Source organism: Pseudoliparis swirei, chromosome 16 (assembly GCF_029220125.1).
Source record: "Pseudoliparis swirei isolate HS2019 ecotype Mariana Trench chromosome 16, NWPU_hadal_v1, whole genome shotgun sequence".
In the NCBI taxonomy this organism is placed as follows: Eukaryota; Metazoa; Chordata; class Actinopteri; order Perciformes; family Liparidae; genus Pseudoliparis; species Pseudoliparis swirei.
In genome coordinates this window covers 22,279,812-22,305,171 of record NC_079403.1, presented here as the reverse complement: position 1 = coordinate 22,305,171, position 25,360 = coordinate 22,279,812, and the positions used below count along the sequence as shown (strand labels likewise).

Genomic DNA, 25,360 nt, shown 5'->3' with positions numbered 1-25,360 from the left:
TCCATCCTGGAAGACCTTTTGTATCTGTCGGTGCACAACAAGTTTTCCTTAGTGGAAGGTTCACATTTGACCTTAATCACAGAAATAGTTTGAGGTAAAGATGTTTGCACGCAGTGACAGATTTTTGTGAACATGTCCTTAGTGCTTAATTAGCCTTCGGGCTAAGAATGTTCACATTTCTTTTTATTGAATCTAACATTTAAATAAAGCAAGGTTGTAAACATAAATAGTCTGTCTTCTCCATCCTTCTCTCTTGGCCCTCCCTCGCCCATCTACATCAAAGTCTCTCTCTCTCTCTGCTTCTTCTGTGCCCATCACCTCTGAGCAGAATCTGACAGGCCAGCCTCATCCAGAGATCAGCCCATCCCCCGGGAGGGGAGAGATCCCCATTGTCAGTGGACATAAAGGGCCATGCTGTCTATCTAGCTGTCTGTCTCTCTGTCTTTGGGTCCGATAGAGGAGGAGGAGGAGGAGGAGGAGGAGGAGGAGGAGGATCAGTGCCGTCAGTCCCTCCATCAGCTTCAAGGATCATTCGGTTGCCTCATCTTTAGTTTAAATTCAGGCAGGAGAGGCGTTGTTTATGTAATAGAATTTACCAAACACACTGAAAAAAGGTACAGAGGTACAGAAAAAAGTGTTTGCTCTCAAACCCACTCAACACCTGTCTGAGTTTGTGTCATTATGACTTTTAAGCGCTGACTGAAACAACACTGGGAGCTTCCTTTGATCGGTTGTCTGGTTTCCTCACTATCGGCACAAATGTCGGGCTTAAGAATCCAGCATCTCTCGAGTCTCACAGTGGTTTTGCTGGTTCTCGTCGAGACTCTGCAGCAGCATCTCAACCGGAGGTATTGTGCGCCGCGCCGGCTGTCAGTTCTTTAGTGTCAATTGTTCTCTGGTGACATTTTGTGCGACTGAATCCCACTTTGTAACAAATTAATTACATTTTGACAAAGCGGAAAGAAAGCGAGAGTATGATTAGCGGTCTCACGTGGCTGGCCTGAAACAACCCTGCAATTATAGAATACATCCGTAAAACACACACCTTGGGCTGGTAAAGGAAAACCATGAAACCACCGGATGCCTGTTCAAATAGATGATTAAGTAAAATACCCTCAAGAGCATCAAAGGTCAAAGTGCACATCGTGCACCAAGGCCCCCAGTCCTTTCAGAGTGTTGACTATAGCTCCAGATCCACAGAACAAACTCATGAGGTGTATAGCTGACAGTGTCTCCGATGAAAAGCTCCACAACAGGAAGGTTCCTCTGAAGCGGGCGAACGGGGAGACTTTTATTATTTGTTTTGCAGCTCTAAAGATCTCCACCCAAAACTAGAACCCTTGATATCAAAGGTCCCAATTTAATATATATTCAAAACCATCATGAGAACGTTCCAGATATAGGAGAATATTCCTGATACAGGAGAACATTCATGATACAGGAGACCATTCATGATACAGGAGAACATTCCTAATACAGGGTAATATTCCTAATACAGTTGTGAACATTCCAGATACAGGAGAACATTCATGATACAGGAGAACATTCCAGATACAGGAGAACATTCCAATACAGTAGAGAACATTCCAGATACAGGAGAACATTCCAATACAGTAGAGAACATTCCAGATACAGTAGAGAACATTCCAGATACAGGAGAACATTCCAATACAGTAGTGAACATTCCAGATACAGGAGAACATTCATGATACAGGAGAACATTCCTAATACAGGGTAATATTCCTAATACAGTAGTGAACATTCCAGATATAGGAGAGAACATTCCAGATACAGGAGAACATTCATGATACAGTCGAGAACATTCCAGATACAGGAGAACATTCATGATACAGGAGAACATTCCAATACAGGAGAGAACATTCCAATACAGGAGAAAACATTCCAGATACAGGAGAACATTCATGATACAGGAGAACATTCCAATACAGGAGAAAACATTCCAGATACAGGAGAACATTCATGATACAGGAGAACATTCCAATACAGGAGAAAACATTCCAGATACAGGAGAACATTCATGATACAGGAGAACATTCCAATACAGGAGAAAACATTCCAGATACAGGAGAACATTCATGATACAGGAGAACATTCCAATACAGGAGAGACCATTCCAGATACAGGAGAACATTCATGATACAGTAGAGAACATTCCAATACAGTAGAGAACATTCATGATACAGGAGAACATTCCAATACAGTAGAGAACATTCCAATACAGGAGAGAACATTCCAGATACAGGAGAACATTCATGATACAGTAGAGAACATTCCAATACAGTAGAGAACATTCCAATACAGGAGAGAACATTCTAGATACAGGAGAACATTCATGATACAGTAGAGAACATTCCAGATACAGGAGAAAATTCCAGATACAGGAGAACATTCATGATACAGGAGAACATTCCTAATACAGTAGAGAACATTACAGATGCAGAAGAACATTCCTGATACAGGAGAACATTCCAATACAGTAGAGAACATTCCAGATACAGGAGAACATTCCTAATACAGTAGAAAACATTCCTGATACAGGAGAATAGTGATGGTGTGCTAGTGCTTATCCACACTTTGTCCATCATTTAGTATTTAGTTTTCAGTTAATTGATGAACAAAAGCTCATCATCTTTCTCAAACAGTCTGTGTTAACACACCCGCATTCACCCACTTGTCTCTTTAAGCCCTCCCCCAAGGCCCTCCATCTCCTCTGATTGGCTCGTGAGAAATATATGCCGCACATCTGGTGCATTCTATGAGCGAAGTGTGAACGGATTTTTAAATCATTATGTTCTCTGATCCAGGCAGCCAAAAAATCAAACTGACATGGGTTGTCTTATTACACAGTTTGTGGGGGTGGCTGGCTCTCCAGATACCCAATCGTGTGTGCATAAGCAGTGCAAAAGTGATTTTTCACATGATATATCCCGCTATAGTCGTTGAGTAAATAGTGCACTACTTTAGTAAAGTCAAGTGGCTAATGTGTGCACAGACCAATGGCACTCCCAGTGTGGCGGCCTCGCCTGTCTCAACAGCTTTTGTTTGCTCTTCCCGTGGCAGGAAAACTCTCCCTCCCTCGCTCTGTTTATCTTCCTCATGCTCTCCTTCTGTGGGTCGATCGCCAGGCTCTCTCTCTCCCACCAATTCTGAGGCAGAAACAACAACAAAAAGGAGTAATTTTACTGTAATAAGATGCATTTTACTTGATGGCAAAGCTTAATCTAATTTTAGTGAAGCCAGTGAAATGGATACCCTACTTTATGGTCTATTTGACTCTAAATAGACCATAATTTACGAAATGACCATCATGCTGTATTTAAGAAGACTTGAAAATAGAGATTTAGACATGCACATGAGAGTAGAGTCAGTTTCCCCATAGACTTCTATACAACCTGACTTCATTTTTGCAAGTGGACATGTCACCCCCTAGTGGTCAGTAGAGAGAATGCAAGTTTGAACCCACATAGAACCGGGGTTTGCTGCTTGGTCCTCACACACCATCTCCTCTGTGAAGTCTGTACATCCAGTAGTGTGCTCTTAACACACTGTTGCTCCCACAGACATCACCTCGTTGGCCCCCTGGTCCCACTCTGTATTAACCAGCAGCCTCCTCATGGGCTCAGTAACGGCAAAGCAGCGGGGCACTTCACACTCCACGTCCTGTAGAGGCACGACGAGGGTTATTGATCTTGGTTTGACGTACGGAGCACAGCTGGCCTGGTGGATGTGGGCTCATGAGTTACCACAGGGCACAGTAGCAATCTCTCATACAGTACACTCAGCCCACCACACGCTCTGTCTGCCTGCATCAATATGGGACTTTGTGCAATGTGCTTTCATTGAACACCCACGAGCGCACACTTTTTTTTTTTTTTTTTTGTCCCCCAGGAATCTCATCATTGAGCCTGTCTGCCTCTGATGCACCGCAAGTATCATCACACACACACACACACACACACACACCAAAACCCACAGTAGTCAAAATCCTGTTTTCAGTGGACGAGATGGAGGCAGACTGAGATGGAGGAGCTCATATGGTGGTTTTAAAATTCTAAATTACCCAGAAATCCACCGGGGCTTAACATCTTTATCAGGCTGGTGAGTTGTCATGCAATAAAGATTGTACAACACAGGTGGGTCTGACTTTAAAGGCATCTGCTGGGCGATGATCGCATAAGTCCAAACTAATTGAAATTGGGCTGTGGGGAAAGTGTTGTGTGCTGAGAAGTGAGTGAGGGACTTTTGTCTCTCGTTTCCTCAGACTAGACATCCCGTGGCAGTAGACGTGGGTGTATTACGTATACCATTTATGTGAAAGTGACACGCGCGGTGTCATGTCCACCATGGGATTCATTGTAATAATTTAGTTTTTTCTCTCGTGCCACCATCAGGTCAACGTTTTCATCTGTCCAATACTTTTTTGGGACTTATACGTTTATGACATGTCTTCAAAACCTTTCAGCCTCAGTGTTCAGTGCTAATTAAGAAATGTGAGCATGATAACACGCCTAAAAACAACGAAAAGGTTGAATCAATTAATATTATCATAAAGTTGATGGTACATACACTACCGTTCAAAAGTTTGGGGTCACTTAGGAATGTCTATATTTTTCAAAGAAAAGCACTGTTTTTTCAATAAAGATAACATTAATCAAAAATACACACTATACATGGATAATGTGGTAAATGACTATTCTAGGTGGAAACGTCTGGTTTCTAATGAAATATCTCCAGAGGTGTATAGAGGCCCATTTCCATCAACTATCACTCCAGTGTTCTAATGGTACATTGTGTTTGCTAATCGCCTTAGAAGACTAATGTCTGATTAGAAAACCCTTGTGCAATTATGTTAGCACAGCTGAAAACAGTTATGCTGGTGATATAAGCTATACAACTGGCCTTCCTTTGAGCTTGAAGTTTGAAGAACAAAATTAATACTTCAAATATTAATCATTATTTCTAACCTTGTCAATGTCTTGACTATATTTTCTATTCAATTTTCAATTCATTTGCTAAATAAAAGTGAGTTTTCATGGAAGACACGAAATTGTCTGGATGACCCCAAACTTTTGAACGGTAGTGTAAATATCAAATGTAGGCAGTTAAGGGCAGCAGCGCGGAGACCTTTGGGAGTCTTGAGGAAGTGCAAATATGGATTTAAGTTGCAGAGCTGAACAACTTTGGCTGATCTCGATGTGTCTCATATAACATATATATATAAATAGCATATTGTTTGTACACTCAAAGCGCCATTCAAGTGTGCCACACAATATTATTGTACAGTTTGTAATTCTAGTAAAGAACTACCAGTCGCGGACCTGTACCTCAGCCACACCGTTCCAAAGTCATATTTTGCCCGTGTGATGGAGCTTATTACTTTTCATGATCGATTGGTCTGGCATTACTTTTGGATGCTCCCCTGCAGTCTGAGGCTGGCACAGAATGAGCTTTGCTCTTCGCTTAATGACTCTGAGGAGGAAGCTATAATGACAGCTCCTTCCCCCCAGTGGTGCGAAGAGATGTTTCATACTTCCACCGAGGATGCCGAATAATGCGCTCTGACAGAGAGCCAGACGAGCTCTGGATCGTGTGATTGTGATGAGCTGTTGTGTTTTGAGACCAGACAAATTAATTTACACTCCTCCACAGTGTTATCACATTGTATCAGATGGATGTTATTGACAATGACCCTCTGCCTGTCTTATCTCGCAGAATGTGAACCTCAGCATTAACTCTCTCTCAGTGTGTGTGTGTGTGTGTGTGTGTTGTGCGTGAGTGATCCTCCGACTCTGCCTCTGTCCACGGCTAATTTAGCATCTGGCTGCAGCAAACCGCTTCATACTTTCAGCCCGTTATGGCTGCGTGCTCAAGGACCCCTCGTGGTTGCGGTGACTCACACTTTCTCAAAACAACTTGTATTGCCTGTTTTATGCCTGCTGAAGCCAGTATTTGTGATAAATGATTACCTGGCTTCTCCGTGCACAGAAACAACTTTAAAGCTTGCTCGCTTTAGGTGTTTTGGACGGTGCATTTGGCTAATCAGCTAACAGCTATCAGTTATCAGCTAACAACTAACAGCTATCAGCTAACAACTATCAGCTAACAGCTATCATCTATCAGCTAACAGCCAACAGCTATCATCTATCAGCTAAAAGCTATCAGCTAACAGCTATCATCTATCAGCTAACAGCTATCAGCTAAAAGCTATCAGCTAACAACTATCATCTAACAGCTATCAGCTATCATCTATCATCAATCAGCGATCAGCTATCAGGTATCATCTGTCAGCTAACAGCTATCATCTATCAGCTCACGGCTAACGAAACTACTATTCACACACTTTTGAGTACATTGCCGTAACTCTGCCTCTGCTGCGTGGTCAGACAGCTTGGCGAGTTTAATTCGGTTTTGGTATAAATTGTATTAATATGTCTAACACAACTTTGAGCAAATTTCCTACATACGTCAAAGCTTGTTTTTGCATTTGAATAAAGTGCTTTTGCGTCATCTTAGTGTCTACGGCGGGTTAGCCGCGGGCTAGTTGTATTAATTCAATCGAACATTACAACAGTGGTTTTTTAGACACACCTATCTAATATTGCTGTCCTCCATCCCATTTCTTTCTCACAATACTGTTCCCCCTCCCTCTTATTTTGCAGATCCTCCGCCTACGAATCTTTTGTTTTAATTCCCATCACTGTGTATCCTCTCTCTACCCTCCTTCCCTCTCATAATGCTCTATTAAGAGATAAATACTTGCATATGCTTTTGCTTCTGTTACTTCTTCTAAAGTGATTGAGTTTCTTTCTCTCGGTTTTCATCATTCCACATTCCACCCCCCACTCCTTTCTTTGTAAACCCGGCCCGCCTACAGCTACCGGTATTTTTATGGCCTAAAATAAAATGTCCTCTTGGCAATCATTTTACGAGCATATGGGGGAAGAAATAGCCCGGCGTGTTCTTGAACACTTTAAGGAAATGTATCCTGTTTCTCTGGCCATCACTTAAAAAACAATTATGCCTTCCTGCTGAGAGTTGGATACAAAAACATGGCCATATTGCCCAAGAATCTCATGATACAAGACATTTTCCTTTTTTTTGGAGGGGGTGGGGGGGTTGTGCACCCAATATAAAGGGCAGATGAAGTGTTTTTGGCACTAGAAATCTTATAAAACAAAAAATAAAGAATGTTGAAGAACCAGGTTGACGAGCAGTGACGTGCGTTGAGGTTCGTGGCTGGTGAAGTATTGACTCTTTAAGTCACATTTATAGATATATGAACCCGATAGAGAAACTTAAATCATCATTCATCATTTTATATCAGCATTCTTCACACACACATAGGTCCAGGACATATTTGATTCCACCAAGTCATAGTGGCTCAGAGAAAAAGCACATGTCCTCTGCACCCTCCATGTGCTTTTAATTTTCCATCACAATTTCACAATTCCTAATTATTCAATAGAAATAGTAATAGGTTTTATTGCCTCCTGCAGTGTATGCATGGTCCTACCTTTACTTTTAAATGAAGTCCATTAGTCTCTCTTTCTGGCCCCCGTCATTGAGGCAGAGGTACTGTTTGCCTCCCCTCGGCTTTTTCACTGTGGTTTTACGTCAATCAGCGAGATGTTCTACAATTACGTGGAACACACTACCTATTCTATGAAAAAGTGTCTATATTACGATGGTGACACACAATGAGAAGGCAAAAGGCGTGCGCTCTACCTAGTTCGTAAGGGATTGCGCAATGAGAAGGCACAGCTCGTCACTGTCGCCGTGATTTATTAGAAAAACCCTCTTAACCCTTGTGTTGCCTTCGGGTCATTTTGACCCGATTCAATATTTAACCCTCCTGTCGCCTTCGGGTCAATTTGACCCGATTCAATGTTTAATGTCGTGTTCTTTCGGGAGTCAACAAACAAACATAAAGTACCTCACACTTAAACTTGGAAAACAATATTAATTCTAATAATTTTCTGGAGATTTTAATAGCTGGGGTCATATTGACCTCAAGGGTAAAATATGTTAGTAAATATAAAGGTAACAGGAGGGTTAAACATTGAATCGGGTCATATTGACCCGAAGGCGACAGGAGGGTGAAACATTGAATCGGGTCAAATTGACCCGAAGGCAACACAAGGGTTAAGTATTGGAATCATACAGAAATTACATTTATAGCACAGATATGTAGAGACATATTAATATTAATTTCAGCATTATTTGTTTGTTTTTTTACTTTTCATGATGCCTGACCACATGTACCTGGCAAAAAAAGTAGTATTTTTTTATTTTTTTATTCACTGAATCAAGGGGCGACATTTAAACCCAGTGAAACTCCAACTGAACTGAATGAAACTGAAGAAAAATAACACCATAAAGAAGACGATTCCTTCCTTTTTTGCTCCAGTGAATGGCCTTTTTTCTACCTGATCAGCCTCACCTCCCTGGAACATACCACCAGCCCAGGTACGAATAGGGATAGCTCAGCAGAGTAAACATCCAAACCACACACAGAATAATGATCACACCATTCATACGTGAACATTAAGCTACTGCTGACATCTTAATCCATCCATGGACTGAGCAGCTAATCAACCTCAGGCAGAATAGCTTGTGTCATTTATTCAGCTTAATGGATAATGTATTAAATGAACTGGAACATTAGGCTGAAATTAATAATTAACCACAAATAACCCTCTGTTATTGTTGGGCCTGGTGAAAAGGCCGAAAGCAATTAACACATTTCTATTACCCCTGGGGGAGGTCATCATCAGGGTAGTGAGAGCGGAAGTCAGCCACCCTCGTCGGTACTCAACCTGAAACTCGTCTAAAACACCCACCTAGTGAGAAATACACACATATACGCTTTCTCCAAAATTGAAATGATGTAATTATCGTGTAAACCTTTGTAAAGTTAATGATGGCATTATACTTTATTTCACGGTGGGGGCATGTACAGGTGCTACAGCAGCAAATGGGGTTAGTGCAATAAATACAAGCATCAGTCAAATATGGGTCTACAATCAATAATTAAACAGTAAAAAGCTAAAATATAACTGAACGGTTGAATTTACATCATGCCCAAAGGAAATACTGATATTATACTATTATATTTCAATCTTGCCCACATTTTCAACTCCCACCAACAATGCACGCCACATTGCCGGAGTTCTCTTCTCAAAAACGTTGCTTCTGTTGCTTCATGTTTGTGTGTCCGAAGGTGTGTAGCAACCTGCATGTGTGTACCTTTTGGAAAGTGTCGTATATCGTTGGAGAGATCAGAGGATGAGGGAGTGGTGGGGTGTTTGTGTGTGTTGCTTTTCACTGCATTTGAGTGCGTGGGAATTGAAAGTTTGATTTCATGCAATCCTTTAGAAGCCTCTGTTTCACAAGAACACACACACACACACACACACACACACACACACACACAGACGTCATTAAACAGAGCAGCAATGGAGCAACGGTCTCTGCGATTGTCATGGAAATAACAGATGTGACAGCTGGAGGGAAGACTTGCACAAAGTATTATGCAGTGTTTACTGTTTGACAAGAAGAGCGTCCCATAATCTTCTGCCTGTTTCCTGTTTGTCCCCCACAGACCTATCTCCTTGGAATCATAATCTCCATATGCGGGAATATTGTCATCAGCATTTCACTCAACATACAGGTAGGAAGCGAAAATTGCGCCGCTGAAAACGCGTCGGCCACATCGCGTCGCCCCAAACGCGCCGCCCGGAGAAATATCGCGTCTATCGCAGCCACACGCGTCTGTACGTTGACTTTTCATGGGATCCGGTCGCGCGAAAAAATAGTTTCGCTTTTGGTGTGAACGCACCTTCAGACACATTTTTCTAGTCACTCAGTGCTAGACTTCCTTTCTCCTGACAGTCAGCTCTCTCTTTAGCAGTGAACGCCTGTGTGATGTTCATGTTCACAGCAGCTACTGCACAGCAAACAGCAGGAATGGCTTTTGTCTTTAGGCTATGAAGCCTTTTGAATTAGAATTATTAGAATTAAATGTTGAAGCATCAAGATATTGTTGCATAAATATATACCATACTTGAATCTGTCTTTAAGTCAGACTTGCTAATACACTCAACTCTTCTTGCAGCATAAAGCTCCCCGGTGAGTGACTAATGAAAGACGGAATTAGATAGCTTTTACCACAATGGGTGAAATAAGACGCATTAATTCAATTTTATTCGTTTACAGAGAAAAATATGCAGATACAACACTGACGTCATACCAAGTTCTTGAGAATGAAACATGAAAGCTAACCAACATCCAACGGTTTTTAGAACAGTTCAAGATGTAAAGCAATTCAAGAATATCGGTATTACAAAAGTAGCTTTCTAAAAGTTGAAATACATATCTAACTCTGAGGCAAAAGTAATAGATAAACAGAGGAAATAGTTACCTAGAAGTAATAAACAGAGGAAATAGTTACCTAGAAGTAATAAACAGAGGAAATAGTTAGCTAAAAGTAATATATATATATATCTTTTAGCTAACTATTAACTAAAAGTAATAGATAAGCAGACTAAATAGTTAGCTACAAGTTAGCTAAAATAATATATGAACAGATGGAATAGTTAACTAGAAGTAATAAACAGAGGAAATAGTTAGCCAAAATGAATATATATACAGTATATATATATATATTTATATATATTACTTTTAGCTAACTATTAGCTAAAAGTAATAGATAAACAGACTAAATAGTTAGCTACAAATTAGCTAAAAGCAATAGATAAACAGATGAAATAGTTAGCTAAAATTAATAAACATAGGAAATAGTTAGCTAAAAGTAAAATATATATATATATTGCTTTTAGCTATCTTTTTCCTCTTTTTATCTTTTACTTTTTGCTAACTATTAGCTAAAAGTAATAGATAAACAGATGAAATAGCAAGTAATGTACAGATGAACTAGTTCCTATTGCGCGATACACATAATAGCAGCATCTCTTGCTCTCTCTGTTGAGCACATGCAAAACCTCGTGACAGATGTGTAAAGTGCTTGAAAAGGCTGAAAACCATTGTTTATTAACCACTCAGGCTTGTGAAGATAGAATCATTAATGATCACGAGGTTTACATTCCGGTGTCGAGCTTCCCGCCTCGCTGATTTCTGATGTCATAAGCAGATCTCCAGTTATCAGTCGTGCTGAACGCCTCCCGTTCCCTCTCTTCCCGTCAGAAATATGCCCACATCCGTCAGTCTCAGCGAGGCTCCAAGCCCTACTACACGTCTGTGGTGTGGTGGTGCGGCGTGGCTCTCATGGGCGTCGGGGAGCTGGGGAACTTCACCGCCTACGGCTTCGCCCCGGCGTCGCTCATCGCCCCGCTGGGCTGCGTCGCTGTCATCGGTGAGTGCGACCTTTTTCCCACTCATACATTAACCAAGCATGCATGCCAGGCGGGAGGAAAGGTCGCTTCCTCTGGGAACAACGGGAAACGTTGCCATGCGGAAAGTCTTATCTGGGGGGGGGAGCAAATTCAAATGTTTTATTCATACAGAAAGGGAGATATTGTACAGAGCAGATACTATACATTTCAGGTGGGGTTTTTACTCCAAAAAATAATAAAAGAAGAGGCATTGGTGCCCTTTCCAGCTTTAAGTTTGACTCTAAAACCCAATTACAGATGGAAAAAATGATCCATGATCATTTATCTTTTGTGAATTCTTTCCATACCACTAACTCGCCTGTATGGATCCAGTTACTATGTAGTGGAAAACTTTGGAGAATCGAATCTAATAAATAATACGTAACAATTGAATCAGAGGCGACTGGGGCTCAGCGGTCGAGCAGAGTCGTCCTTCAATCAGAGACTCGGATGTTCAAGCCCCACCATTAGTCCATGCCGTTGGGCAAGACGCTAAACACCAAAATACCAGATTGAACTTCCCTGTTTTATGAGAATAATTTTAGAGGGCCTTCAAATGTCAATCTTTTTAGCAAAAAGCAATATAACAATATATATACACTACCGTTCAAAAGTTTGGGGTCATCCAGACAATTTTGTGTCTTCCATGAAAACTCACTTTTATTTATCAAATGAATTGAAAATTTAATAGAAAATATAGTCAAGACATTGACAAGGTTAGAAATAATGATTAATATTTGAAGTATTAATTTTGTTCTTCAAACTTCAAGCTCAAAGGAAGGCCAGTTGTATAGCGTATATCACCAGCATAACTGTTTTCAGCTGTGCTAACATAATTGCACAAGGGTTTTCTAATCAGATATTAGTCTTCTAAGGCGATTAGCAAACACAATGTACCATTAGAACACTGGAGTGATAGTTGATGGAAATGGGCCTCTATACACCTATGGAGATATTTCATTAGAAACCAGACACTTCCACCTAGAATAGTCATTTACCACATTAACAATGTATTGTGTGTATTTTTGATTAATGTTATCTTTATTGAAAAAACAGTGCTTTTCTTTGAAAAATAAAAACATTTCTAAGTGACTCCAAACTTTTGAACAGTAGTGTACAGTATATAGCAATAAAGATATATATGTATTTGTTTTGCTTTCCTGTCCTGTCAATCATCTCACAGCTCATATTATGAATCACACAACCTTGACCAAAGTCAATATTGGGACATGTTATCGGCAAACGAAAGCCTTCCTCGAGCAGAATCCTGTCTCATGAGAGCATTGCGTCTTGAGACTGCAACGACGCCTCTCTCTTTTTTGGTGGAGTTATATATATCAGCGGTGTATAATTATGGACGAAACAAATCTATACAGCGCCTTGTCAAAACAACCAGAAAACAGGACATGAAAAAGATTCTGTATTGAGGCACAGAAACTTTGCTTTCCAAATAGAAACTTCCAGCTGCTCGACAAAGACGTACGCAGCAGGTCAGCCTGCGGGTGCCCGTTCATTTGTCCCAGTTAAAGGTGACTGTATACATTTGTACAATTTTTTAATTTTTACTTCTGACATTATAAATCCAACAAACACACTTTTGTACATCTCACAGTGTGAACTAAGCCCGACCCATTAGCCAATCAAAACTCGTCGCGAGCGGGCGGGCCTGCTTCTTGCGTCGCGCCATCGCTCACACGCGCCGGAGGAGGTGGGCGTTCAGTCATGGAGATAAATGACAGCGATTACCCCAACACACCCCCCACCCCCCCGTGTTCCAGTCCCACCGAGTGGATGGATGACAATGAATAAAAGCGCTGAACGAAAATCACCCATCTTGTTTAACCCTCCTGATACCTTTCGGGTCAATTTGACCCCATTCAATGTTTAATGTCGGTGTTCTTTCGGGTCAATTTGACCCCAGGCTGTTTTTCACTGTGTCAAACAAATAAGAAATATCAACTTTTTTATATATTTAAAGGGCTATTTAGGTAGTCAACAAACAAACATAAAGTACCTCACACTTAAACTTGGAAAACAATATTAATTCTAATAATTTTCTGGAGGTTTTAATTGCTGGGGTCAAATTGACCCCGAGGGTAATATGTCAGTAAATATAAAGGTAACAGGAGGGTCAAACATTGAATGGGGTCAAATTGACCCTAAGGTAACAGGCGGGTTAAGAGGGCCGCTGCCGTTGTGTGCGCGCGGCGTCGTGCGGTGACCCCTCTGTGACCTCTCAGTGCCGGCCTCAAAGCGACAGCTATTAGTGATGACTATGCTCATTTCCCCTTTTCGCCGTCATCATCCAGCTATGAACACCGCTCGTTGCTCGACACCAGGGTCGCGCGGATGGCGTGCAGCCGGAGTGCGTCCCGGAGGAGCTTCTCGAAGGATTGCATGCCGGGGGAGGTGAAGAGGAGAGGGCGACGCCCCCCTCGGTGCTAACGAGTGGCGCCGAGGGGGGCGCTGCAACGTGCAGGTCGCTGGTCGCTGGTCGCATGACTCAGACAGGAGTAACAAAGATGACTCTCTTTGGTTGGAAACAGGCTGGGTCAAAACCGGGAGATCAGTCGAAGAAGCAAACAAGTCCAAAAAGGGGCGGGGCAGAGAATCAGAGGTCAGAACAGGCAGGTCAGGAATATACTCTAATAACGCTGGAGAACTTGGCACGAAAACACAAGACAATCTGGTAGAGGACAAGTGGAAGTGAGGGAGCTAAATAGTGAGGGACTAATGAGGGGATGGGCTGCAGGTGAGAAGGGCGTGAGGACCAGGTGAAGGGAATGAGGGACTAACGAGGGAGTGATCAGAGGCAGGTGAGGGGAGTTGGATTGACGAGATGGGAAGCAGGATCTGGAATGACATGATAGTTAGTGTGACAGGATGAAAACAACTATTACAAAAAGGAAGGCGTGGAGCTAAACTGTTACATGTCTGCCGCCGTGATTCCTTCCCGCCTCACGCCGACTCGCATGTTGCTGGCGAATGAGAAGACGCACACATGTAACGGTAGTGGTGTGTGGATGCACACACACATTCATAGACACACATACACACAAACATACTAAGACACGTGCACACATATACACATGCACTAGTGATAGTGAGATGACGCCTCATGAGGCATCGAACCACTTCAGCCAATTGGTTCGAGAAAGGGTTCATTTCTCGAAGCTTCATGTGCTCACGAAACCACCTACTGGCCAAGTGCATAATCACAGGCAGCTGAATCTGAACCACATAATGTGATGCATTGAATTGTTGTGTCTGTTGTGGCTGTTGGGAATGACTATGAATTACAAAAAATGTATGACCAAATCATTTCTGTACATAAATTATCACATGTGCAGAATACAATATTTTTTTAATGTATTCTGTGTGTGTAAATGTTCCCAAAATGGAAGTATCATATGATATGGCAGGTTGTGTAATAATGTTATTATGTCACTTTAGGAAAATGGCATGAGTTTAAGCAGGCAGAGGACAGTGAACATGTGTGTGTGTGTGTGTGTGTGTGTGTGTGTGTGTGTGTGTGTGTGTGTGTGTGTAACTAGGAAGAGGGGACTGAATATGCTTGTGTAACTTGGACAGTGTTGTACAGGACAAGGGACATTTTATTCATTTTTATTCAGAAATAACAGTTTCTCAACAGTTCCATCTTATCACCTATCCTTCTCTCCTAACTCTCCAAACTATCTCTCTCTCTAAACTCTCCAAACTCTCAACCAACAACCCACATGTTGAATGGAGCCTGAGGGGTTTATATTGCTGTCAAACCTCCCGGCAATATCTGAACCACTTCCCGAAGCAGTCACGTGGTACAGCCGGGCTTCCTGGACGTCATCATTTTTTGGCTCCTCCCCTAAATGAAGCAAGCCTCGATACGCGCTTCGAGGAAACGCCCCCTCCATTACTCGACACACGCTTCGAAGCGTCGGCACATCTCGTAACAACACTAACATGCACACACACACACACAAATACACATGCACACACACACACACAAATACACACGCATACATACGCACGCACACACATAGATGCACATACAAAAACGCATGCACCTGGAGACACACGTACACACACATACAAACACGCTTGCACACATACACACATGCACACACACACACACACACAAATACACATGCACACACACACAAATACACACACATACACACGCACGCACATAGACGCACACACACATACAAAAACGCATGCACCTGTACACACACGTACACATACACACACACACAACACACACAAACACACATACGCACACATATACTAAGACACGTATTATTATAACGTGCATATATATACACACACGCACACACACATACACACGCACGCACATAGACATACATACTGTTACATACATATACATATACACACAAAATGTACTGTACACACACATACACACACATACAAACATACACACACACACACGCACAAACACACATACGCACACACATACTAAGACACGTGCACATATATACAAACACGCTTGCACACATACACACACGCACACACACACACACACACACACACATACAAAAACGCATGCACCTGTACACACACGTACACACACATACAAACATGCACGCACACACACACACGCACACACATACTAAGACACGTGCACATATATACAAACACGCTTGCACACATACACACATGCACACACACACAAATACACACGCACACATATACATGCACGCACATAGACGCACACACATACAAAAACGTATGCACCTGTACACACACGTACACACACATACAAACACGCACACACACAAACACGCACACACACGCACACACACGCACACACACGCACACAAACACAGCCCTCCTGCAGCGCTGTTGTGCCTATTTTCCAAGAGCTGTGCAAAGAGGCGGGAGGCGGGGGGGGGGGGGGGGAGGCCTTGGGTGAGTACACAAGAGGGAGGCAAGTGGTCGGGTCGATAGAAGCGAGAGAAAAAATATTCGGTCGAGAGGGGGAGGGAGATTTGAATGAAACGAGACAACGGGCAGAGACATCGCATGTCACACTGCCAGTGCAGCCGACACACCACGCCGGGCAATTACCACAATTCAATTCATTTTATTATTGTAGTCCCAATTTCACAAATTAAAAATTTGTCTCGTTTACAATCTGTAGACATACATAGACAATTTAATTCAATTCATTTTATTCTATTTATTCTTCACAACAAAATACAAATCTTCTCGAGTTTACATAATCTGTACATAGACATCCCTGCCCCAAAACCTCACATCGGACCAGGAAAAACTCCCAAATAACCCTTCAGGGGAAAAAAGGAAGAAACCTGGAGGAGAGCAACAGAGGAGGATCCTCTCCTAGGATGGACAGATGCAATAGATGTAATGTGTACAGAAGGACAGATTTAGAGTTAAAATACATTCAATGAATATGACAGAGTGTATGAATAGTTCATAGTAGGCATATTCCACGATGGAGACCTCCACGATCCATCAGGCAGATGGCGGTGGGGAGGAGGAGGGGCGGAGTCTCAACAGGACAGTGGCGTAGTCATGAGCAGGAATTCCACGACCCAGACGATCCATCAGGCAGATAGGATCTATGCCGTCTCATAGGGTCCGATGACCCCATGAGACGTAAAGTCAAAAGGACTTCCGGGAGAAAGCAGAGTTAGTAACGTGTGATTGAGAGATGAAAATTCATCCTTAAGGAGAGAAAAGAGGAGATAGGTACTCAGTGCATCCTAAAACGCCCCGGCAGCTATAAGCCTATAGCAGCATATCAAGGGCTGGACCAGGGCAAACCTGATTCAGCCCTAACTATAAGCTCTGTCAAAGAGGAAGGTCTTAAGTCTACTCTTAAACGAGGTGACTGTGTCTGCCTCCCGGACTGAAATTGGAAGCTGGTTGCATAAAGAGGAGCTTGACAACTAAAGGCTCTGGCTCCAATTCTACTTTTAAGACTCTAGGAACTACAAGTAGTCCCGCATTTAGTGAGCGTAGCTCTCTAGTGGGGCAATATGGTACGACAAGCTCCTTAAGATATGATGGAGCATCACCAATCAAGGCTTTGTAGGTTAAGAGAAGAATTTTAAAAGTGATTCTTGATTTTACTGGGAGCCAGTGCAGAGCAGCTAGTGCAGGAGTGATGTGATCTCTTTTCTTAGTTTTAGTGAGAACACGAGCTGCAGCATTCTGGATCAACTGGAGGGACCTAAGAGATTTATTAGAGCAGCCTGCTAATAAGGAGTTGCAGTAATCCAGTCTCAAGTAAACGCGTGAACCAATTTTTCTGCATCTTTTGAGACAAGATGTGCCTGATTTTGAAATATTACGTAGATGAAAGAATGCAGTCCTTGAGATTTGCTTTACGTGGGAGTTAAAGGACAAGTCCGATCAAAGATAACGCCAAGATTCTTTACAGTGGTGTTGGATGCCAGGGCAATGCCGTCTACAGAATCCACATCACCAGATAATTGATCTCTGAGGTGCTCAGGGCCGATTAAAATTACTTCGGTTTTGTCTGAGTTTAACATCAAAAAGTTGCAGGTCATCCATGTTTTTATGTCTTTAAGACATGCTTGAATTTTACAGAGTTGGTTGCTCTCCTCTGGTTTTATCGATAAATATAGTTGAGTGTCATCTGCATAACAATGAAAGTTTATGGAGTGTTTCCTGATAATATTGCCCAAAGGAAGCATGTATAAGGTAAATAAAATTGGTCCAAGCACAGAACCTTGTGGAACTCCGTGATTAACGTTGGTGGTTATCGAGCGTCATCGTTTACAAATACAAACTGAGATCGATCTGATAAATAGGATTTAAACCAAATTAGTGCCGTGCCTGAAATGCCAATCGACTGCTCCAGTCTCTGTAACAGGATGTCATGGTCAATGGTGTCGAATGCAGCACTAAGGTCTAACAAGACCAGGACAGAGAGGAGTCCTTTATCTGCTGCCATTAAGAGGTCATTTGTAATTTTCACCAGTGCCGTCTCGGTGCTGTGGTGTTTTCTAAATCCTGATTGAAATTTCTCAAATAAACTATTATGATGTAGAAAGTCGCACAACTGATTTGCGACCACTTTCTCAAGGATCTTGGAGAGGAAAGGGAGGTTAGAGATCGGTCTGTAGTTAGCCAATACCTCTGGATCCAGAGTGGGCTTCTTCAGGAGAGGTTTAATAACAGCCACCTTGAAGGAGTGTGGTACGTGGCCTGTTAGCAGAGACACATTGATAATATCTAATAGAGAGCCGCCAATTAAAGGCAAAACGTCTTTAAGCAGCCTCGGCGGGATGGGGTCCAAGAGACAGGTAGACGTGTTCGAAGTAGAAACCGTTGAAAATAATTGGTCACGGTTGATAGGAGAAAATCCCTCCAAATATACACCAGGGCATACAGCGGTTTCCAAGGCCATTCCACTTGAGGACAGATTGGCACTGGTTATGGGCAAGAGATTATTAATCTTGTCCCTAATAGTTAAAATCTTTTCATTAAAGAAGTTCATAAAGTCATTACCACTAAGGTTTATAGGAATGTCTCCATCCTCAGAGCCCGGCGCTCTGCATCCAGGAGGACAGCGTCATGCTGCGAGGAACGTCAGCTCTCCGTCAGAGAACCAGTCATCACAAGAGGGGGGGGGGGGGGGGCACACAGATTCACACTCTGCACTGAAATTTAAACAGGTCTCTGGCTTCAATTGGGAAATGCTCATTTAAACCAATGCAAATCTATATTTAATACTATTCTTATAATAATAATAATAAGAAGAATATAATAAGAATAATATCATAATGATAAAAATAATAATAATAATGCCTTAAATTTATATCACGCTTTTCAAAGTACTCAAAGATACTTTACATCACATAATTAAAACATCCTAGAAGCTATACAAAAAAAATTTGAATTACAATAAAAACAATAGATAAAAACAAGAGAGCACACAATCACACATTAAAAACAGTAAATGGTTCTATGGTTCGTATGATCTTACAAAAAAGTTCCTCCTGGTTTTTTTCTAGGTTTTTGTGTCAAATTTCCCCTGAGAACATGCTGAAAATATTGTGTCATACTTATTTCGGTTGAGGCAACAAAACAATGGAGGTTTCAGTAACTAAAGAACTTGGGGTTTAAGAATAGATTCTGGCTTTGGTTAAAAGTTCCGTGACAAATAAATTACGAGGATGACGTTCAAATAGATTTCTTGTTTCATCCACGAATTACAGCGGATTAATGTTCATAGATATTATACGTACGCTGTGGGCAGATTGCCTGGTTATTTCATAAAAGTATCATTCAGGGTTCAGATTTGATCAGATCTCACTTTTTTTAAAACACCTGTACACATGTACATCATGAATTCTGAATTTCAGAAAGCCGGCTTCGATACTCGTGTCTTCACAGGACGAGAGAGCTTTCAAAAGCCACCGTTTGTTTTGAGACATTGTGAGAGAGAAAAAATAATACATTACGTGCACCATGGCAACACTTGTTATATATATGAGCCTCTCTGGGGAAGATGACTTCATCTGTTCATGTCAGATGGACATGCATGGTGTGTTCTCCCACAGGGAGGGTCCCATTACTACACATCTGAGCACACACACACACACACACACACACAGCAGTGACAGAACTGTGTCCCTCAGAGGTGACCACATTTCTCATTTTATCAAGGCGTGTGAATCTCACTTCAGAACCGAGTTGCTATGGTTACTTGTTGGATCCAGCCGGCCCCTGAGGCAAAGAAAGAGCCCGAAATGTAAACGCAGTGTGTAGCATTTAACTACGGCGACGGTTTCATCGCAATACCAACGAGAGTCTTTACAAACTTCCCCTCTGGGTGCTCTTTCACAGACACTGAGCTCACTGGAGGAGACGTGTTGCTTCATTTAACGTGAACCTTTCTTTTTGTGGCTTCGTGTTAAGCTTTGACGATATAAATATAAATACAAAGCATTAAACTGCAATCACGCTCCACTATCTCTGTGTCACGCGTATGTTGGGGCCGTGTCCGTCGTGCCACGACACCAGAGCGATCTCTTCGTGTCTTCCCCGACATCTTGAGCTGGTTTTGCTCTGGAGAGAATCTCTCTGTACGCCGGTAAACAAGCTGCCGGCTCTCTCACTCCATCCAGAAAGAGTTTGTGCCGTCACCTGCAGCCGCGAGCTGCAGTTGAGTCGGACATCTCCCACCTGCCGCGGGCGAAGAGGCCGGAGCGGCGAACACAATAACGACAAGGGTGTCAAAGAGCCGAGTGCTGAGCAGCTCCGTTATTTAAACTGACCTCCACGCTGGCATCACTCTCTGCCTCTCTCTCTCTCCCTCTCTCTTCATCTCTCTGTCTCTCTCTCTCTCTCTCTCCCTCTCTTCATCTCTCTGTCTCTCTCTCTCTCTCCCTCTGTCTTCATCTCTCTGTCTCTCTCTGCCTCTGTCTTCCTCTCTCTCCACCTCTCTTTATCTCACTTCATCTCTCTGCATCTCTTCATCTTTCTGCCCCTCACTCTCTCCCTCCCCCCTCTTTCTCTCTCTGCCTATCTCTCCCTCCCTGCCTCTTTCTTTCTCTCTCTCCCTCTGTTTCTCTCTCCCCTCTCTCTTCCTCTCTCTCTCCCTCCTTCTCCCTCCCCTCTCTCTTTTCCTCTATCTCTCCCTCTCTCTCTCTGCTCTCTCTTCCTCTCCCTCTCTCCCCTCTCTCTTCCTCTCTCTCCCTCCTTCTCTCTCCCTCCCTCTCCCTCCCCTCTATCTTCTTCCCCTCTCTCTCCACTCTCTCTTCCTCTCCCTCTCTCCCCTCTCTTCCTCCCTCTCCTTCTCCCTCCTTCTCTCCCCTCTCTCTTCCTCTCTCTCCCCCTCTCTCTCCCTCCTTCTCTCTCCCTCTCTCTCTCCCCTCTCTCTTCCTCTCCCTCCCTCTCTCTGTCCCCTCTCTCTTTCTCCCCTCTCTCTCTCCCTCTCTCCCCCTCTCTCTCTCTAACTCCCCGTCAGTCTGTCCGCTGCCAGTCTGTCCATCTCATGTTCTCCCTGTCTCGAGCCATCAGTCCTCCCGCGTGGACTTGTGGTATAAAGATACAAATCAATTCAGAATATGAGGCTGTTTTTGTTTTTATTATCGTCAGGGGACGAGCATCGACTGTGGTAGTGATGAAGATGTGTATCTACAATCCAAGTGATTGTGTCTAGACTGGGTAACATATTGCTTTCAGAGTGAGATGGAACTGTGTCTGGGTCCAGATTATATTCTAGCAGACTGAATTGAAACTGTGTTTTATTGATGTGGTAAAACTAACAGGAACATATATATACAGGACTGTCTCAGAAAATTAGAATATTGTGATAAAGTTCTTTATTTTCTGTAATGCAATTAAAAAAACAAATATGTCATGCATTCTGGATTCATTACAAATCAACTGAAATATTGCAAGCCTTTTATTCTTTTAATATTGCTGATTATGGCTTACAGCTTAAGAAAACTCTAAAATCCTATCTCATAAAATTTTAATATTTCCTCAGACCAAGTAAAAAAAAGATTTATAACAGCTGAGTGTTTGTCAAGGCTCAGGAAACCCTTGCAGGTGTTTCGAGTTAATTAGACAATTCAAGTGATTTGTTTAATACCCTACTAGTATACTTTTTCATGATATTCTAATATTTAGAGATAGGATATTTGAGTTTTCTTAAGCTGTAAGCCATAATCAGCAATAAATCAGAATAAAAGGCTTGCAATATTTCAGTTGATTTGTAATGAATCCAGAATGCATGACATTTTTGTTTTTTTAATTGCATTACAGAAAATAAAGAACTTCATCACAATATTCTAATTTTCTGAGACAGACCTGTATATATGTTATATATTTGTCTATATATATATGTATTTATATATTTATATAAATATATGTATCTATATGTATATATATATTTATATATATGTATATTTTGTATATCTCTATATGTATATTTATATTTATGTATATATATGTATATATATATGTATTTTTATATATATTTATATTTATATATATATGTATATATATTTATATTTGTGTGTATATATATTTATATATATATTTATATTTGTGTGTATATATACATATATATATATTGTTTTCTCTTCCCAGCCAGCGCTTTCATATCTGTGATTTTCCTCAAGGAGACGGTGCGCGTCTCTGACATCATCGGTAAGTAAACACTCCAGGGAAGTGACATATTCAAGAGTTCACACATATCAAAGTGACATATCTCGGTGTGAGACGCAGATAGAAACATTTGTGCTATATTGTTTTCTGAGAAGTGGTTTTGTCATAACAATTTGTGGAGCGCTGCGTCGTCACAATGGGGCATCATCACGAGGAAAAGTGACATTATCAGCCACTTGAATTGGAAACAAGTTTGATTTGATCTTTGCACGACAATAATAATAGTTTTTGCAGCTTCATTATGAACAACCAAATATATGCATGTATCCAAATTTAGATAATAGTCCATGATTTGCCATCACAGTAGTTCTGAGACTGAAACCATTTGACTCCTCCCCCCCCATAAATTGGAAAAAAGTTGATTTATATTCTTTATAAAAATGGGGGAAATGCTGAGCCGCTTGCAAAAGATTACATAAACTGACCAAATATGTAACAAGGGAATGACCAATAAGACTGAAACCATTTGACTCCGCCCCCCTCTTTCCTCCACAGGCGGCACCCTGGCGATAACAGGGACGTATGTCCTGGTGATGTTTGCCCCCCACACCACCACAGAGGTCACCGCCCTCCTGATCCAGTACTACTTCATCAGCTGGTACTTCCTGGTTTACATTGTATGTAAAAGGGCGCCAGTAATACATAACACACACGTGTTCATTAGCATACCGCTTGCTTGTTTGTTTGTTTGTTTGTTGGCAGCACGCTGCCGAGGCGTCTTCACACGAGGAGCACACACACACACACACACACACACACACGCTGCTGTTAGATAAGCTCGTGGAGCTTCGCGGAGTTCGTGGAGCTCGTCCAGGGATTCTGCTTTTTATTTATTTTATTCAAAAGCTGCCCCCACCTCGCGGTCCGTACGCACACCAGCACAACACGCTCTCCTCCTTCAAAGTGGGATGGCAGAGTGGGATGGCAGCCATTACCATAGAGACGGCGCCGACACACACAAAAATAAGCGTTTTTTCCCCTCCAAAAAACCTGCTCGGATGCTTTTCTTTCCTTTTTCTTGTCCTTTCTTTTAAAAGGAAGATTTCTGAAGCAGAAGGTCATATCCTGCTGCCTCCGCCGTCGATGCCGGGGCTCGCCTGACGGCAGCAGAGAGCCGATGTCGCCCGTTTCGTCTCTGATATTCATTATGGACACTGTTCATTTCATTTTCACGCACTATTTTTCTCTCGTGAATCCTAAAAAGCTGGCCTGTAGAGCGAAGAGTGAATGCAGCGCCGTCGTCATTCAGAGCAGCGTCTCTCCCTCTCTCTCCATCTCTCTCCCTCTCTATCCCTCCCTCTCTCTTTCTCTCCCTCCCTCTCTCCCTCCCTCTCTCTTTCTCTCCCTCCCTCTATCTCCCCTCTCTGTCTCTCTCCCTCTCTCTCTTTCTCTCCCTCCCCCTATTTCTCTCCCTCCCTCTCTTTCTCTCCCTCCCTCTCTCTACCTCTCTCTCTCTCTTTCTCTCCCTCCCCCTATTTATCTCTCTCCCTCTCTCCCTCCCTCTCTCACCTCTCCCTCGCTCTCTCTCTCTTTCTCTCCCTCCCCCTATTTCTCTCCCTCCCTCCCTCTCTCTCTCCCTCTCTCTCTCCTCTCTCTCTCCCCTCTCTCTCTCTCTTTCTCTCCCTCCCCCTATTTCTCTCCCTCCCTCTCTCTCTCCCCTCTCCCTCTCTCTCTCTCTTTCTCTCCCTCCCCCTATTTCTCTCCCTCCCTCTCTCTCCCCTCTCCCTCTCTCTCCCCCCCTCTCTCTCTCTTTCTCTCCTCCCTCTCTCTCTCTCTTCTCTCCTCCCATTTATCTCTCTCCCTCTCCCTCTCTCTCCCTCCCTCTCTTTCTCTCCTCCCCTATTTCTCTCCCTCCTCTCTTTCTCTCCTCCTCTCTCCCTCTCTCTCTCTATCCCTCTCTCTCTCCTCCCCTATTTCTCTCCTCCTCTCTCTCCTCTCCTCTCTCCTCTCCCTCCCCTATTTCTCTCCTCCCTCTCTCTCTCCCTCCTCTCTCTCGCTCTCTCTCTCTTCTCTCCTCCCTCTCTCCCTCTCTGTCTCTCTCCTCTCTCTCTCTCCTCCCCTATTTCTCTCCCTCTCTCTCTCCCTCCCTCTCTCTCTCTTTCTCTCCCTCCCCCTATTTATCTCTCTCCTCTCCCTCCCTCTCTCACCTCTCCCTCGCTCTCTCTCTTTCTCTCCCTCCCCCTATTTCTCTCCCTCCCTCTCTTTCTCTCCCTCTCTCTTTCTCTCCCCCTATTTCTCTCCCTCTCTCTCTCTCCCCTCTCTCTCTTTCTCTCCCTCCCCCTATTTCTCTCCCTCCCTCTCTCCCTCCCCTCTCTCTCTCTCTCTCTACCGTATTCATACTTTCCACTCGATGCTGAACTCGTGTAAACACAAAACAAAGCCATTGGATGCAAAACAAAAAGAGAAAATGTTCTAAACGGATGTGATGGAGGGGGAAAAAAAAGGCAGATGGACAGACAGATGTTTTTGGAGCTTCTCTGCATCTGGCCGTCGGGACGGATGGACGCGGTTTTTCTATTTATCTGACCGTGTGTCGTGAATACGCATCGGCCTGGTGGGAGGAGCAACCTCCAGCTCAGAGGAGCGAGGCGTGTCCAGAGCTGACCTCTCCTTATTGACCAGAGGTCAAACTGTTGTCAAAGGATCTCATCAGGGTTCATACACTTGGACCAATGGATTTACACTTTAAACCAAATTTCCATATGTAGCCAAGCGTGGTTAAAACTACACTTCCCTGAGCCACTGTTGCTATGGCCACC

At 42.8% G+C, this 25,360-nt stretch overlaps 1 protein-coding gene across 1 annotated transcript in view; it reads left to right on the top strand.

Annotated features, from left to right (window-relative positions):
- The window catches only part of LOC130206257 (NIPA-like protein 2), a 38,587-nt gene that overhangs the window by 8,023 nt on the left and 5,204 nt on the right, over window positions 1-25,360 (top strand). The window contains exons 2-5 of the mRNA XM_056434138.1: window positions 9,623-9,691; window positions 11,224-11,392; window positions 22,524-22,583; window positions 23,097-23,218. Coding sequence (XP_056290113.1) covers window positions 9,623-9,691; window positions 11,224-11,392; window positions 22,524-22,583; window positions 23,097-23,218 — 420 coding nt within the window. The remainder of the gene's footprint in view (window positions 1-9,622; window positions 9,692-11,223; window positions 11,393-22,523; window positions 22,584-23,096; window positions 23,219-25,360) is intronic.